Below are 17,012 nucleotides of genomic sequence, written 5' to 3' on the forward strand. Positions count from 1 at the left end.
TCAAATTAGAACCAAACTGTAATATATTATAAATAACACAAATAAATAAGAAGTACCAAATACTATCGAGGCTTGATGTCTAATAATATTTCTATGTAAATTTTAAATACATATTATATTTCAATTCGATAAATTGTACGCTGATTAGATTTGAAACGCTAACATAAAATAAAGCTGAAATAATATCTCAAAATAATTAATCGTCAATTTAATAATGATGCTAATAAGTATCTTATAACACTGCAAAGAACTCATTGCAAAAAATATCACCAACCAGGGCCATCTTTTTCAATTTGACCAAGACATGTAATATTTGTAATATTTGTCGCAATAATCAATAGATATATATATTAATGCATAATTGTTCTTTCTCAAAGGATAATTGGCGACTGGTGGCTTTAATGTGCGCTCTATTTCCATTGTGCGCGATCGCCCTCACTTTACTGGTGATACCTGAAAGTCCTTTGTGGTTGAGGGATCGAAATCGGCCCGATGAAGCGCTAGAGATCATGAAGAAGTTCCGTGGAATACCAAAGGATCAGCCGGCACCGGCGGAAGTCTTGTTTGAACTAAAACCGCGTCCGCAGAAGAAGAATCAGAACGTGCTGAAGCATCTGATGAAAAAGAGCTCTCTAGTACCATTCGGTATAATGCTCAGCTTCTTCTTTTTCCAACAATTCTCCGGGATCTTCGTTGTCATATATAACGCCGTTGGAATAATGGCTAAATCAGGTGTTCAAGTGGATCCTTTCCTCGGAGCAGTATTGATAGGCATCGCTCGTTTTATAGCCAGTCTCTTAACGGCAGGTGTGTCCCGAAAATTCGGTCGGCGAATACCATCGATGATTTCCGGCATTGGGATGACGATCTTCATGGGAGGCTTGTCACTATATCTGTACCTAGCTGAAAAGGGAACCGTCATGGCGGATAATGGAGTTGTCCCGGTGATTTGTATGGTGATGTACATATTCACAAGTACTTTGGGTTTTCTGGTGATACCGTTTGCTATGGTAGGCGAAGTGTTTCCGTCCAAAGTTAAAGATATATTGTCCGGCATGACGGTTGCCATAGGTTATCTCTTCAGTGCAATAACTGTTAAGACATATCCAGATATGGAAAAACTGATGAACATGTACGGCGTGTTCCTTTTCTTCGCAATCATGTCTTTAATCGGCGCAATATTTGTCTTATTTTTCTTACCTGAGACAAAGGGAAAGACTCTACGCGAGATCGAAGACATGTTCTCGACGAAAAAAAATGCTTTCGAATTGCAATCGATAGAAGGGGTAGTCGAAGAAGTAGTTATTCCGACTTCCGTCAGTTTTGTAAGAACTTGAGAATACTTAACATACTTCAGCTAATTATTAATTAGATTTATTTAATAAAATATTGCACAACGACTCTAAACTTTTGGCTTATAAAAAATAATATATCAATGATTTATTTAAAATCTTCATTTTAAGATTTGTATATTTATAAATACTTTATAATAACTATTTCTTTAATAAATATTTGGACATGTCGGATGACTGGGACATTTACCTTATTTATTGCTTATGCGGACAAATAAATGTCAAGAGTAGATAATGCACGAAACGTATATCTGTACGAACGTTAAGATGCCTCTACTAGATAATTAGTAAATCACAAAACTTTTGTTAGTTTAGTTCACAAACGCAGACATAGAATGAAAATAATTATTTGTTTTTTCATTGCATGCGAATGAGTTTTATCTGCGTGTATCTTACGTGCGATGATCGTCATTCTGCGTCAGCATTTGCAAACTACGTTTTGCGATTTGCGAATTATGTAGAGGCACCTCACGGTAAAAAAAATTTGTGTTAAATTTAACACATTTCACATATCCCAAACAGTCTACTCAAATTTTTGTGTTAATTTAATATAAGATGAATATGTTAGAAAATCAATATTATGTAAAAAATTAACACAAGAAGCGTAATACTTTGACACAATTTAAAAACAAATTTTAAATTAACACATTTATAATGTTAAATTTAATTGAAATTAGATGCTATTTTTACATTTTTAGTTCAGACGATGCCTCTGATATTTGACATATGCATATATATATTTAACAGATATTTACTGTTACAAAAAGAAAATAACACAAAATATCTCACTTTTTCAAATATAAAATATGTAACTAGTTGTACAGAACATATTTCTTAATAAAAAAATAAATTATATTTCTAATAAAATTAATATTTATAATATAATATTAAATTAACACACATTTTATTCATTTATTCTTAGAATTTATACTTTAAAGTTACATTATTTTTATGGTATTTGTTTACTTACTATAAATTATGTTATTTTAACAGTGAGAAATGTTAAATTTTAATTTAACACAAAATATTCAAATAACACAATGATACTATGTTAAATTAAAACTCGCATATGTTAAAAATTTGACACAAAATTTTAATAAAGATTTAAGTGGACCGTTTCTAACACAAATACAAAATGTTTTTTACTGTGTAATGCCTGTGTCGTACTACAGAGACTGAGAATTGCGAATTGAAGATTAAAATTCAGCCAATTAGAACAAAATAGATTAAAATTAAAATTATTTGATTGGTCAAATTCCAATCTTTAATTTGCAAACCTCAATCTCCAATGCGTAATGTAACATAGACATAAGACTGTCGATGAAAGAAATAAATCAAACACAATGTCATAATGCTTCAAGAAATCATTTTAAAAATATTTAAAGATTGCATCGAAATAATAAGACATCTCTTATATGTATTTATTATAAATACGTAAAGATCTTATCATATATTTTGCAAACAAATTGAAGAAAGTATAATACATTAAAAAATATTTGTTTAGAGCTTACACAGAGAAATAAAATGTAATACGATAAAACCATGTTGTCATCTCAATAAAACCACATTAATTTTGCTATTACGAAAACAGTGTCATATATTGTATTAATACTTAGGTCTATATTGTAAAATGTGTTCGCAAATTTTATTGTAATGAGAATAGGTTTGTTGCGGGTCTCGCAAGAGAGATATGTAATCTCAAAGATAATATTTTGATAAGGTAGTACATATTACACTGTATTAAAACTCAATATATGTATACAGAGTGTCTGATAATTAATGATTAAATTCTTGTATAGAGACAAAATGATTAAACTGAGTAGAAATGTTCTTTATCATTTTACAATTTTTAACAGTCAATAGGCAACAGTCGGACGGAGGGATACGTGCTTACTCGATGATTTTTGGAAATTAATATCTCGTCAACCATTGCGAAGATTGCAAAGACTTTTTTTACTCAGTTTAGTGCATTCTATCTCTATATGAGAGTTTAATCATTATCAATCATCCTACATATACTTATTATTCAATATCCTAATTATAGTACAATTATTAGCACAATATTGTTCAAATTAGTTCTATATATCCTCAATGTTCAATCAATATATCGCCAATAATTTGTTATTTGGAACATTGTTTGTATACCTTCAAAATTGTCCAAACATATTGTTAAATATTTCAGAGATTCTCCTGTTACAGGAAAGTACATTAAATATCATTGTAGATGGTAAAGATCTAAAGAAGATATTGTGTACAATTGCATTTTATCACATAATACGCATAATTAATCAAATAGAAAATTTATTCATTTTAATATATATATATATATATATATATATATATATATATATATAAATTGTATTACTACTCAACAATTGCAAAAACTATGAATATAAAATTAAATGAAGGCATACAAAATTTAAATACTAAATACGCAATTTAAATACTAAATAACTTATTCCTACTTTATTTTTCATAAATCATTTTCTCGTAAATAATTAACATGTTAAATTTGATAAGGTTGACGGATTGACATGATGATAACGATCAAGTCAGTCGATCCAATAAACATAGGAAGGAGTTTTGCATTTGCGTATCATATCTGTTATCGTTTATTTAAAACTGATAATAATAATCCGAGTTTTCTTAGCGATTATCATTTTATAACAATTGTCTTTTACATGAGTGTAGTTTTCCTTTGTACAGCGCACGCGTGGGGACACACACACATACACACACACAAATAATATTTTTTCGTGAAGAAAGTGCGATGATATTAATGAAAATCTATGAGCTTTACAGTATATCAATTTATCACGCGACTGATTGATAAATTATTTTCGAATTAATTATGTCATTTATTTAAGTTATATTAAGTATGTATTAAATATATATATATATATATATATATATATATGCCAAGATATAAAAATATATATATATCATGTATATACATATGTCATATATTTTATTAAAATCTTATTAAAATCTTAAATAATAAATTAACAAATAGCGTAACAATTAAATAACAAACACAAAATAATGTACAATTTATGAAATGTGAAAGTGTGCACAGTAAAAAAGTTTGTGTTAAATAACATATTTTACATATCCCAAACGATCCACTCAAATTTTTGTGTTAATGTAACATAAGATGAATATGTTAGAAAGTAACACAAATATTATGTAAAAAATTAACACAAAACATAATACTATGACATAATTTAAAAACAAATTTTATGTTAAATTATAATCATAATGTTAAATTTAACTGAAATTAGATGCTATTTTTATATTTTTAAACGATACTTCTGTGATATTTAACATATGCAATATATAGATTTAACATATAGATATAGATTTAACAGATATTTACTGTTACAAAGAGAAAATAACACAAAATATCTGTACCTTTTCATATATAAAATATGTAACTACTTGTACAGAACATATTTCTTCAATAAAATTAACATTTATAATATAATATTAAATCAACACATATATTTTATTAATTTATTCTTAGAATTTACGTTTTAAAACTACATTATTTTTATGTTTGTGACTTACCTATAAATTATGTTATTTTAACACTGAGAAATGTTAAATTTTAATTTAACACAAAATATTTAAATAACACAATCATATTATGTTAAATTAAAACTCGGATATGTTAAAAATTCAATACAAAATTTTAACAAGGATTTGAGTGGACCGTTTCTAACACAAATACAAAATGTTTTTTACTGTGTGAGATATGGTTCGGTGAGAGAAACGAAGCGAGAAAAGACAGAATGATTACTGACAATAATAATAATAAGCGATATTAATATAAAGTAATTGAATGTGTAATAATAATAACATAATGCACTAATAAATGCTCGATATAATAAAAATGAATTATTATTTGCGAAGTGGTATGGGAAGAGAACTACTTTGTAGAATAATTATTATTTTATAAAAAATGCAAACATTTTGGAAACAACTATAAAACTTTCATGTATCACTGTAATATTCTAATTCTATTTAAAACTCTTTTCCTATTTTCTGCTCCCAAAATTACTCCCCGAGATTATACTTCACACTATCTCATAAAATGTAACGATATGGCCAAGACGGGAAAGTACATATATGATGATTTAACAACAACATTCTTTTAATATACTATATATATATCAAAAGAAAAAGAAGAAGAAAAAGAAGAAGAAGAAGAAATAAAATAGTGATGCTGCAATATAAATTTTATATATGCAAAATGCGCACTTCGCACTTATACATATAAGTACAAATAAAATTTTAGATCTTCGAAAGGTAAAAAGTACAAAATTAAGATTTTTTGCAAAATCTTTTTGCGAAAGGATTTTGTATTACAGCACAAAAACACGTACTTAATGCGTAAATTTTTAACGGTAAGTTTATAAATAATTTAAACATCTCTAAATTTGAAGAAATTGTTAATTAATTTTAATCTTCTTCAAAGTAAATTTGAGAAAAATTTTAATTTTATTTCAATCATTGATTGTCTTCAAGTAATGAAGTTATGTAAATCGTTTGAACTTAGCACTTTAATGTGACAATCTTTTATTAAGTCAACAGATTTATTTTTTAAATAGTTATTAAATGATAAGCAATATATAATGTTTTTTTTTTCAAGTATTTTCATTTATAATCGAAAATTTTATAATCAATTATCTTTACTTTTAATAAAGCAAAGATATTATAAATTGAGTTTTGTATACATATAATTTTTAATTTTCACTAATTCAAATATAAAATAAGAATAAAAAATTTTTTAGAACAAAATAAAAATTTTACAATTATCGGATAATTAAAAGAGGACTAAATGCTTTCTCAAATCAGTTATCTATGATATAAAATATTTTTTATAGATATATGTTAATCAATTAAATCAAAACAAAAAAGGGGAAGAGAGAGAGAGAGAGAGAGAGAGAGAGAGAGAGAGAGAGAGAAATATATTCTATAGAAAGTAAAATTATATATAACAAAGATTTGAACTAAACGAAACTGGGCTCCGCGCGTATTCACGCCTAGAGCATGAGTCGAGGAACGATTCAATTAGCTATCTTAACGACCTAGTAATGTCAGTATTCTTCGCTTGTTCTCATATATAACCTTCCCTACGTAAGTAAAGCTTCGTTGGAATCAAAAGCCTCTTTTTAGCTGCTGGTCCTGCGCATAACGTTAATAAGAATTTCGCCTATGTGCAAAACACTAGTCTTAGTTCGATCAAGTAAAGCCATCAAGTAAATTGAGTTAAATATCGAACAATTTTTTTTCAAATTTGCCTTCTGCTCGGATTCAATTGATCTCTTTAATCGCTGATGTTCCGCGTAATCGACAAAGTTTTCAGGAGCCCAGATCGTGGTCGGATTATGGACGAGAAATCAAAGTCACGCTCCGATTTCATCGGCCAAATTCATTCTTTCTTATTGATTTATTTTTTTGCATTTTCTATCCTACCGTTTTTCGAAACGGAGCTTGAAGGTGTTCGTAGGAAGTGCCAGATTACCGATAGGAACCTTGTAGCTCTCCTTCTCTACCGGCAATATGTTGAAGTTCTTCAGCAGGGTGGCTATCGTCGAGAAACTGATGTATTGAACCATCTTGTAACCCATGCAGGATCTTCGGCCGCCCCCGAAAGGCAGAAAATGTTCTGGTTTCAACAATTTGCCGTTCTGTATAAATCTCTGAGGCATGAATTCTTCAGGAGAGGTCCATAACTCCTCCGACATATTTAATTCGTAATTGTTCAGGAAGATAAATGTATCCTTCTCTATTTTGTAACCTAGAATAAGAATTCAAATAAAATCAAATGTTACAATTTTGGTTATATTAATAAATATATTGATATTAATACAATGTTATTCAAAATCAATAAAATTCTTAAGTAACTATTTATATAAAAATTTTCAACTTTCATTTACAATTTCATAAATTTCTGTAAATTATAAAAGCAATTACTTTCATGCCAAGACAAGCACTACAAGAAAAGAATAGTTTTCTTGAAGTATTTAAAAATTTAACTAGATACAGATATAAAAATAATTTTCTCGCACTATTAAAATAATGTAGAATATTCGAACTGGTTGCTGAAATGTCAAAACTTTTTGCGAATATTACTCATCGTGCTAGAAATATTTACATTATTTTGATTCCAATAAAATCATTTTCAGATCTGTATCTATAAATTTTTATATTAGGTGTTGGAATTAATTCGTAGCGTTTTACAAGTGATGGGAAGTACTTTCATTAATGTATTTTTTAATGCTCATGTGAAATAAATAACATTCTTTCATTAAAAAACGCTACGAATTAATTCCAACACCTAATATATTTCAGCAAAACTGTTCTTTTCGTGTAAAAAAAAACTGTTCAATTCTTGTCTTGTCTTGAAATCAAATTGTTTTTATAATTTACAAAAATATATGACATTGCAAGGGAAAATTGCAAATCTTCACTTCTTTCCGTTCTTTGTGTTTACGTGACTATTTTTACCATTTATCCATTTTGACAATGTATTAAAAAAGGAGAGAAAATTACTCACCGGCTATGGAGCTATCCTGGTTGGCAACGTGCGGAACAATCGGACTGGCGATCAACCTGATTCCTTCAAGAATGATAGCTTCCGTATACGGCATATTTCCTCTGTTCTCTAGCCCAATGAACTTGCTCGTCGTCTCGATCCCGTCGATTTCCATCTGCGCTGTTTTCTGTACGTGCGGTCGTGTAGCCAGGAATCCCAGAATCTTTATTAGGAAATTGCCGACTGCCGAGTGACCTCCGACGATATCTTCCAACGCGAACATTGTCATGTTCCACGTCATCTTGGGCTCAGCATCGGTCTTCATGTGATTTATCAAACAATCTATATAGTCTACCTCAGGTATGACCGACTTCCAGCCGGTCGCACGATCTTCAATTATGTATTTCTCCACAAACTCTCTGATTTCGTGGGTCCAAGTCGCCATCCTCGTCATGTTACGCTGATGGAGTGGCATTAGAAACGGCATAAAATCCGCGGCGTATCCCTGGTTTACTTCATAGAAGACCTTGTCAAAGTTTTCGATCACCTGCTTGAAGGAAGCGTGATCGTAGTCGAAGCCTCGTGAGCAGAGGTACTTGAAGAAGATGTTCGCGCACGTGTGCAATATCAGCGGCTTGGCGTGCACGCTGATACCAGAGATGCCGGTCAGGTGATTAATCAGCCATTCCATCTCGTCGCCGATTATGCCGTTTAACTGGTTGTAGCGCATGGTAAAGGCGCGCGGGAAAGTATGTCCTCGTAGCATCTCTCTTCGCATTTTCTGGACGTCTGACCAGTTGCAGAATGCCAGAGCTGTAAGAAAGAGGAAGAATGATTTAATCGTTATCCTATCTCAAACGTCCAACTGACGTCGATACTTTTATTAAAAATTTATGCATTTTAATTTTTATTTTGTTGGAAAAATATATTTAAGAAATATTTGGAATAACTGTTTTGTCTTTTTCTCCTTATTTTATTTAAAACAATTTCAAGACGTTCTTCTTGAAATGTAATATCAATTAGATTTGCTCTCATCACGTTGCAATTTATAGTAACTCTCAACGGAAGCAGCTGACGTCAGGACTGCACCGTGATGGTAAACTTATATATTCCACGAATGTATAGCGGCTCAAATTACTAAATGAAGAAAAGAATAATCAGCACGACTGGCGGCTGCGTTGAACTTGGCCTTGTTACCGTCACAGTGCGCGTAACAACGCGTTCCGAAACATCATCGTTTCGCAGAAAAAAAATTCGCATACGCTCCCTTTCTACTTTGCGCACATTCGCATGCATCGTATACGCGGAAATGTTACGCGAACGCAGCTAGACAATACGGCATCAATTCCCCAGCGAAGACCGCAGAAAATCGATTCTCCGCTCAGCGCGCTTAATATGGAATCGAAGCGGGAGAAGAGACGGGCAGTAGGAAGTGACCCGGTTTCTCGTCATCCGTGCAGGGCGCCTGAGAACCTGAAGAGCGGCAGCTCGGTCCTCCCGCACTTGTTTTTCTATGATCCAGCGAACGTTATCGAATCAGGAATAAATTAATTATAAAATAAATTACAGTATGAAAAATTTTTTTTTTAGTGTTCCATAACAAATATTTCGAATATTTTATATATTTTTCCATGATCGCATGATCAAATTAGAGATAAATAAATTACAACAGAGAAAAATTTTCAAGTGTTCTATATATATCAATATTTTTTTAGTTTTTTATACAATTAAAAATATGTTATGGATTTCTTAATAACAAACGATTAAAAGAACGTAGTATTAGATGTCTGACGAAAGCTAAATTAGAATATGCAAAGGTTGAGAAAGATTAATATAGAAAAACATATCATTAATTTATTGCGCGTAAAAAGTCAAGGGATTAGTAGCTAATAATAATATTAATTCTGCAATAAATAAAGCACTTTATAGAGGTGACCGTATTAAGAGCTGCCGGCGCAAGTGACGTGAGCGCGAAATTAAAATATTCCGTTTGCAATGAGTACGAACGTACGCAGTGGAAAGAGTTAATGCGATCGTCTTGGATCGCGCCGGGGTAAGATGGCGCGGCAGCGGCGATTCTGATGGATCAGCCTTGATCCTATTTTCCGACTGCCGGGTGAGCCAGGAACGCGTGAAAGTGGTACCGTGACCTTTTCCGCCTGCACTTGGTACCGCTTCTTAAGCTGACCTTAGCATGAGTTTTGGCGCGGACGAGCATGGAATATGCGTACGCGACAAGTAAACCATACGTCGTGCGTAAACTATGCGTGAGTATATGCGCGACGCGCGACAAGGTCATTAGCATGCAATTTTTCAAAAGTTCCCTAACGAGATGCTGATAAGCTACGAACTTTCGGTCGACGCTGTATCGATGATTTATAATAATCAGTCGGAATTTCTGAGCTCCCTGCCGGACGTATGATCGGAAAACATGCTCGCAACGTGACCCAAACCGCTGAGAGAGTGATTTGTTACACGTACGATCTCTTTTCGACAAACGATTTAAGAGTATTTACTGATCACGGATCATCCTTATTCGATTTATTAATTAGTAATATTGATAGGATAATAAATTGTCCAAAAAAACAGTTTTAAATGCATAAGATGTAAATGTATAAGATCTGTTCTACAATTTTTTTTTGGGCTTTATTGATATTAATTTAGTATATTATAAATTCAAAAATTAGATATAATGCTAATTGATTCTTAATGGAAAGCTTGTAGAAATAATGAAAAATAGGATACTTACAATTCTCCTTGTTGCCACAGAAGAGGAGATGATATCTAATGAAGTTTGGCCTAGAGTCGAAGTGGTGGCCCTTGACGATCAAGACCTCCTTGATGTTCTCCAATCCATTGATGACGACGCAAGGTACAGATCCCATCTTGAGCTTGATTATCTGGCTGTTGTAGGCCTTGACGAGGTCGCCAAAAGCCTTGTAAGGCACATCATAACGTCCCAAAATATGAAGAGAGCCCAAAATTGGCCATGGTTTCGGTCCAGGTGGATCTGGTAAGTCGGATGGCTCGCCGTCATATAATTTCTTCGGATTCTTCTTCAATCTGATATGGTCCATCACGATCAAGACCAAGGCCACCAGAACGATGGCAAGTAGGAAATACGTCGTGGCGCCAATAAAAATCATCCTTCAGCACGATCACAAATTTCTTTACGAAAGAAAATCTTTTGCCTCTTCTTCCTTTTTCTTTCTTTACAATTATTTCTTTCTTTTTTTTTCTGACAATTTGAAAAAATTCGTTTCCCGATTCTTCTTATGAGTATATTTTGCTATCAAGATCTCGCTCGTGCTTGTCTTCTAGAACTTTAATTTATATTCTTTCTGCAGGATATCGATTCCATTAGATCGAAGCACGCGTTAGTCTTGATAATCGGGCTGCTTTCGTCAATATCTCCTGATAAGACGATCCTTCGAACTCTTAAGCAATCTCTTGCTCACTTCAGAAATGTCAACAATAGTCGACCCTTCTAAGACAATCTCAAACGTGATATCTTCACCGCGAATGAATATCAGCCGATCGGGACGCGAGCTCCTTGTGGCCCGTCTGTGAACGGTCCGCCGATCTGACTCGGTCTGTGGGGATAGGATGGTTGTCCGGCTATCTTATATAGCCGGGCGTAATGTAGTCAGCACATTTGCGTCGAGCACTGTGCGCCTCAACCCCATACATATGGATTCATGTTGAGACGAGATGGGCAACAGGAGAAGGAAGGAAGGAGGAGGAGGAGGTGGTGACGATAGAAGTGGAGGAAGACGCGAAAGAGGAGGAGGAGGTGGTGGACACTCTTGTATGGATTATAAGAGCGTACCCCTCTGCCTCTGCTTAAACAGAGACGAATTTTAAGAAAACCTGAAAGGACATACTTACTCGCGTATGGGTTGGTAGGATCCGCAGCATTCAGAGCAGAGAGAGAAGGGCTGGAAGGAGGCAGACGCGGCAGCGGAGGGATGATCGCGGGAATGTCGGGGAAAGGGGGAGAGGAAAAGGGCCCCGGAGGCGGTGGAGCAAAGAGCAAACCTACATAGTGGTAGGGACGGGTGCTAGAGGAAAAGGTGGGGAGAAGAATCGCCCGGTAGGGCCCAGCCGTGGCCTCCTGGGCCCAGGCTGTACAAACGAAGGGACGCAGAAAGACTTCTTGCCCTTGACTTCTCTCTTTAAGGTGCCATCGAGTTTTCTGGCAGCAAAGTAGTGTGCGAGCGTACTCGCAGCTACGCCGGGACCGACTCGATCGCCGGTACCACCCGATGTACTCTCGCGGCCGAGAATGTCGAAGTCGGTGATCGATGGTAATTCGCTTTTGGTACACCACGGGGTACGTGGAGAACGAAGTTACCTTTTTCACGTGGTAGCCGGCTGATCGGCTCGACACGACCGGCATGACGTTTTCAAATTCTTTAAAGAGTTATGTGAGAACAAAATCGTGCAACAATTAAGAAAGTAGATTATGGTTCCCCTGTGCGCCAAGAAACAGAATAAGAGGGAAGAGAAATCCGCGAATTTTCATCATAACAAAATAACAACTCAGTCATGTAAAATAATATAACAAAAAAGCAAATGAGTGTCAAGCGCCGTAGTTAGTGCGCATAAATTAACATCGTGTTATTATTAGAACAAATACAAGTAGATTGTCCGAGAATAAATTACAAATAAAATGTCAGAACGTTTCGATTTATTATGCTCGCGTGAGTTCCAGTCATAAGAACCGAAGTTGTTAAATACGTAAAAAGAGTATGTCATTCACAACGGATGCAAAGCCGAGTGATGTTAATTCGATCCAATATTATATTATCCACAGAAAGTTGAAAACTATAGAAAAAGCAGTAATTCGCAAAATTACATCAATTCATAAGACAATATGATGATAAAAGATTGTCTATTGATTAATTGTATTTAATATTAATTAAATGTTCGTTCTTTTGTTTATAAAAGGATGAATAAATTAATATTTAAAACAATCAATCAATAGTCATGAATTAAAAATAATGTTAAATTAAGATGTCGGGAAACTTAAAGTTAAAAATATTATAAGTCAGTCTTATAATCGTCCTCATCATGATAGAATAAATTATTTATGTCCATGAGGGTCATGGCCCTTCCCTTGGAGTCTCCTTTTTTTTTTAAATGTTTATAGCAAAATGTTTATAACATAATATTTTTAATATTTCTTTCAAATGCTTAATCACAATTTGAATATTCAAAAAATATTTTTTAAGATTTCTAGATATAAAAAATGTAAATTCCTTTATGTTACTCTTCTTTTGCATTAATATAATATTTAAAAAAATGTTTTATAAGTTGTTACATTTAAATAATACTTACTTCAATGTAATAATTTAAATAATAATAATTTATAATATCCTATTTTTTTATATATGATCTTAAAAAAATTTCACTTGCGCGTTAATACCTCCCCCCCCCTCCTTTGACAAATTTCCTAATATTTGTCATTGCCATTTTCTACCACTGTCAATGGAAAACACACTACGCCATAATTAAAAGATAAACTGAGCAATAGCTCGCATTTGAAAGCTTATACTTTATTATATTCCGTTTTGACATTGTAAGGAAACATAAACGCTTTATTATACGTGTAGCGATCATCATTTTTGTGAAACTTTTCCTCCGCGTTACATCGTGGCAGACTTTGTTTACGTCTGGAACGACTTTTTGTATCGCGAAAAATCAATCGGTCGATCTAGAAGCTAAATCCGTCTCAGAAAGATGCTGTATGGCGTTACGTAAGACACCGTGAAACAACTATGCGAATGCATTTTGTTCGACGAGAAGGAAGTGAAATACATGCAATTCTAATGATGTCTTCTTTTCCTTTCATCCATATTAATTTAGTTTACCGTAAACATTGTTTAAAAAAAAAACAAGCACGCTTCGTCAGTCTTCGAATTTTTCTTGGAATAATGAAAAAAATATACAGATGCAGTCACACATACATATGCGATGTATACATTTGTGTAATTACAATAGAAAAAAAATCGAGAATTAAAATTCTTGTCTTGAAGATGTTTAAGATTAACATGTCTGCATCTTCCATTCTGTGGATGTAAAAATAGAAACACGATGTTATTCTTACAATAAGAAACATATATGCAACCTGCTCACTATCGATATTGAGAACTTACATGTTCCGTTTTTCTGACACATAAACGATTTATAAACTCGGAATGAATTCTACAAAAGTCATCTTCTAAGCAAAAATGTATATTAACGATAGCAGAAAAAAATGTAAATTAAAAGTAAATCCAGCGGAAGAAGAGAAGTAATTTGAATAAAGAAGCACACGATAAGACAAATACTCTTGAGTCCTTGCAAAAATTTAATTTAATGCCAATTTAGTACTGGAAATTACTCATTTTGAATATTTAAAATTCACTCATCATTTCTATCTCAGATTGTAAAGCAAAACAATACACAATAAAAATTGCAAGTTATATTAATACGCAAACATATTTCAAACAACACTTACAATCAATAGAACCAACTTATAAATTTTTCTTTTTTGTTTCATTAAATAAATCATAACCAAAAACTGAGCTACGATTATAACTTTGGAAAAATCAATCAAATTAATAATAATATTGTATATAAAAGTAAATATGTGATTTAATTTCTTCCCGAAACAAGAGAATAATTTTTGATATATTTTATAAATCTATTCTATCGATTGAAAATATTATTTTATTGAAAAATATTTCTATTCGAATATAATTTCTATTATGCATTTTCTCATGTCTCTGAGGTTACAGTCTGAGATAACAGTGATACTGAGATAACTGAGATATCGGTGAACAAGGGCCCTAAAAGCACTACTGACCAACATTATTCACCTTGAGTATTAGAAGATAGAACTGAACATGAGCAATGCTTTTAATACTTAAAATAATACTAAAAAAAAAAAAAAAAAATCAAACACACTGTCTTCCGGAAATTTCTATAATGAGAATTCGTTCAAATTAATATGAATAAAGCAAGAGAGTTATGGTGATGAGTATGTGCACCTATCCTCCTCGTCGGATCCTCCCGCTGCTCTCCTTCCCCCCCCCTCCCCCTGGGACCGAGTGGTATTCCCCCACCGATCAGTGCCGCGGTTTTTTTTCCCTCTCACTGACCGCGACAGTAGAGAGATTACTTCATCCGTATCGAGTCGTATTATCGAGAGTCGATTTCTGGGAAGCTAGCGGTACCGGCTTCTCTGCCCGCCGCCACCGCTGCCAGCTCTCGCCAAATCAACTCTAGAGACGAGGCGCATAACGGGAAAGCCCTCTTCTCCGTTTGCGAGTCATAGCCGGAAGCTCACCGCCGCTGTCATCGTAGTCACCGTCGTCCTCCTTCTTCTCGTCATCGTCGTTGTCGTCGTTGTCATTTCCACCGTCGGGACGATTTTTCATTTCGCTTTCGTACGCGCTCACGTAGCGCAGGAATCTGTTCAAAGCATGTCACTTCCCATAATTTATATACGTAAGAATATGTGATGAAACTCAGGAGGGAACAGCAATTTAGGACATTTCAAAAATAATTTAGCAATTCAAAAATTTTTAGTTTTTTACGCATTCTCGTTTCAGTATTAATCTTTTTTTCGATTTTATAATTCTCGCATTTTTCCTCTTATACTTGCAAATAATGAGAGAACAATGAGAGGAAAGTGTTTGCTAAGGTGGTTCTTTAGTAAATTGAGTTACCATAGAAATGTCTAATTCTTTTATATAATGAAGTTGAAGTATCGAAAATGACATGTGCAAAATTCTACGGTAGAAAGAACAGAAATATTGGAATTGTAACTTTTCATGTATAATTTAATGACAGGTAAGGCTCAGAGATGCTTCTTTGACTAACTGCACACAAATCTTACCATAGACTTTTCTCAAAAACAAAATTATAACAGTTTAAAAAATACGATTTTAATCACAAAAAAGTAATAGGTCAACGTCATTCTGGAAAGATATTTATGTGAATAAGCTTGCATATAAATTTAATCTCGAAAAGTAAACATAATCTCCTTGTTTTTGTTCGATGAAGATGTAACTCTTGATTTACTATTGTATCTTTCATACTATTTCATTAAGATATACGTAATTTTAATATTTTATCCAAATTACTCAGAATTTGTAATTTTGGATAGGCCCTGGTGAGGCACCCCAAATTTTCGACACTTTACTAAAAAAACCTTTTAAGAATTCGATTTTTAGTTATTACTGCTATAATATTAATAATTAATAGTAATAATTATAATAATTATTAATCATTATATTTAGTTACGATTATAGTTACATTCTGTATCAAAAAGATATACGTAGGCTGCTGGAAAAGTTTTTGCAATCTAATACTTCCAGTGGCGCTAACGTTCTGCTACTATCATATCCATAAAATTAGACGTTTTTAATCTATAATTCAGTTGACAGTTTGTACCCAAGCCAACTAGTTTGTTTGCATAGTATTTTAAAAGAAGTTATTTTGTGAAAAAATGGAAATTTCGCATGAAAATTTTCGGGCAATGATTTTTTACGATTACAAATATAATCTAATTCCGAAATGCATCGATCGACTTCATTTGGCTTTTGGGGATGAAGCACCATCCAATAGGACTGTTTATAATTGATTTGCCGAATTCCAGGATGTACCTTTCTTTGTGACGAATTCCATGAAGGTCGTCCGTTGTCATCTACGTCTGTTGTTGCCACTAATGTTGATGCTGTGCGTAAAATCATGAGCGAGATTCAGGCATATGACATACCGCGAGATTCAGGCATCCTTAGGTATTGACATGAAAGCAATACATACGATTTTGCATGATCACTTGAGCGTACGGAAACTTTGCAGTCGTTGGATCCCACACAATTTGACCGAAGCTCAAAAACAGGCTTATGTTAAATGGAAGAAAGAAATGCTCAAGAAATTCAACCCAGGTGGGTCAAATTTGGTCTATCATTACTGACGAAACATGGATCGATTCGTATGAGCCCGAAAGTAAACAACAATCCACTGTTTGGGTATTTCAAAATGAACCGAAACCAACAAAAGTTGTTCGTTCACGCAGTGCTGCCAAGCAAATGATTGCTTGTTTCTTCAGTTATACTGGACATGTG

The 17,012-nt window shown here is 33.2% G+C and overlaps 2 protein-coding genes across 5 annotated transcripts in view; one reads left to right on the forward strand and one right to left on the reverse strand.

Moving 5' to 3' along the window:
• The window catches only part of LOC105151526 (facilitated trehalose transporter Tret1), a 40,777-nt gene extending 35,532 nt beyond the window's left edge, over positions 1–5,245 (forward strand). For all 4 annotated transcript variants that reach the window (XM_011065288.2, XM_011065287.2, XM_011065286.2 and 1 more), the window contains exon 5: positions 378–5,245. In XM_011065288.2, coding sequence (XP_011063590.1) covers positions 378–1,337 — 960 coding nt within the window. In that variant the 3' untranslated portion in view covers positions 1,338–5,245. The remainder of the gene's footprint in view (positions 1–377) is intronic.
• Positions 5,246–6,094: 849 nt separating this feature from the next.
• On the reverse strand, positions 6,095–14,778 carry LOC105151525 (cytochrome P450 307a1). Its single transcript, XM_011065285.2, has 3 exons — positions 10,643–14,778; positions 7,915–8,706; positions 6,095–7,155 (listed from the first exon to the last, which is right to left on the reverse strand). Exons 1-3 carry the CDS (start codon positions 11,037–11,039, stop codon positions 6,827–6,829), a joined length of 1,518 nt encoding a protein of 505 aa, XP_011063587.1. The 5' UTR covers positions 11,040–14,778; the 3' UTR covers positions 6,095–6,826.
• Between the last annotated feature and the right edge of the window lie 2,234 nt (positions 14,779–17,012).

Source organism: Acromyrmex echinatior, chromosome 13 (assembly GCF_024713525.1).
Source record: "Acromyrmex echinatior isolate Ae372 chromosome 13, ASM2471352v2, whole genome shotgun sequence".
Taxonomy (NCBI): Eukaryota; Metazoa; Arthropoda; class Insecta; order Hymenoptera; family Formicidae; genus Acromyrmex; species Acromyrmex echinatior.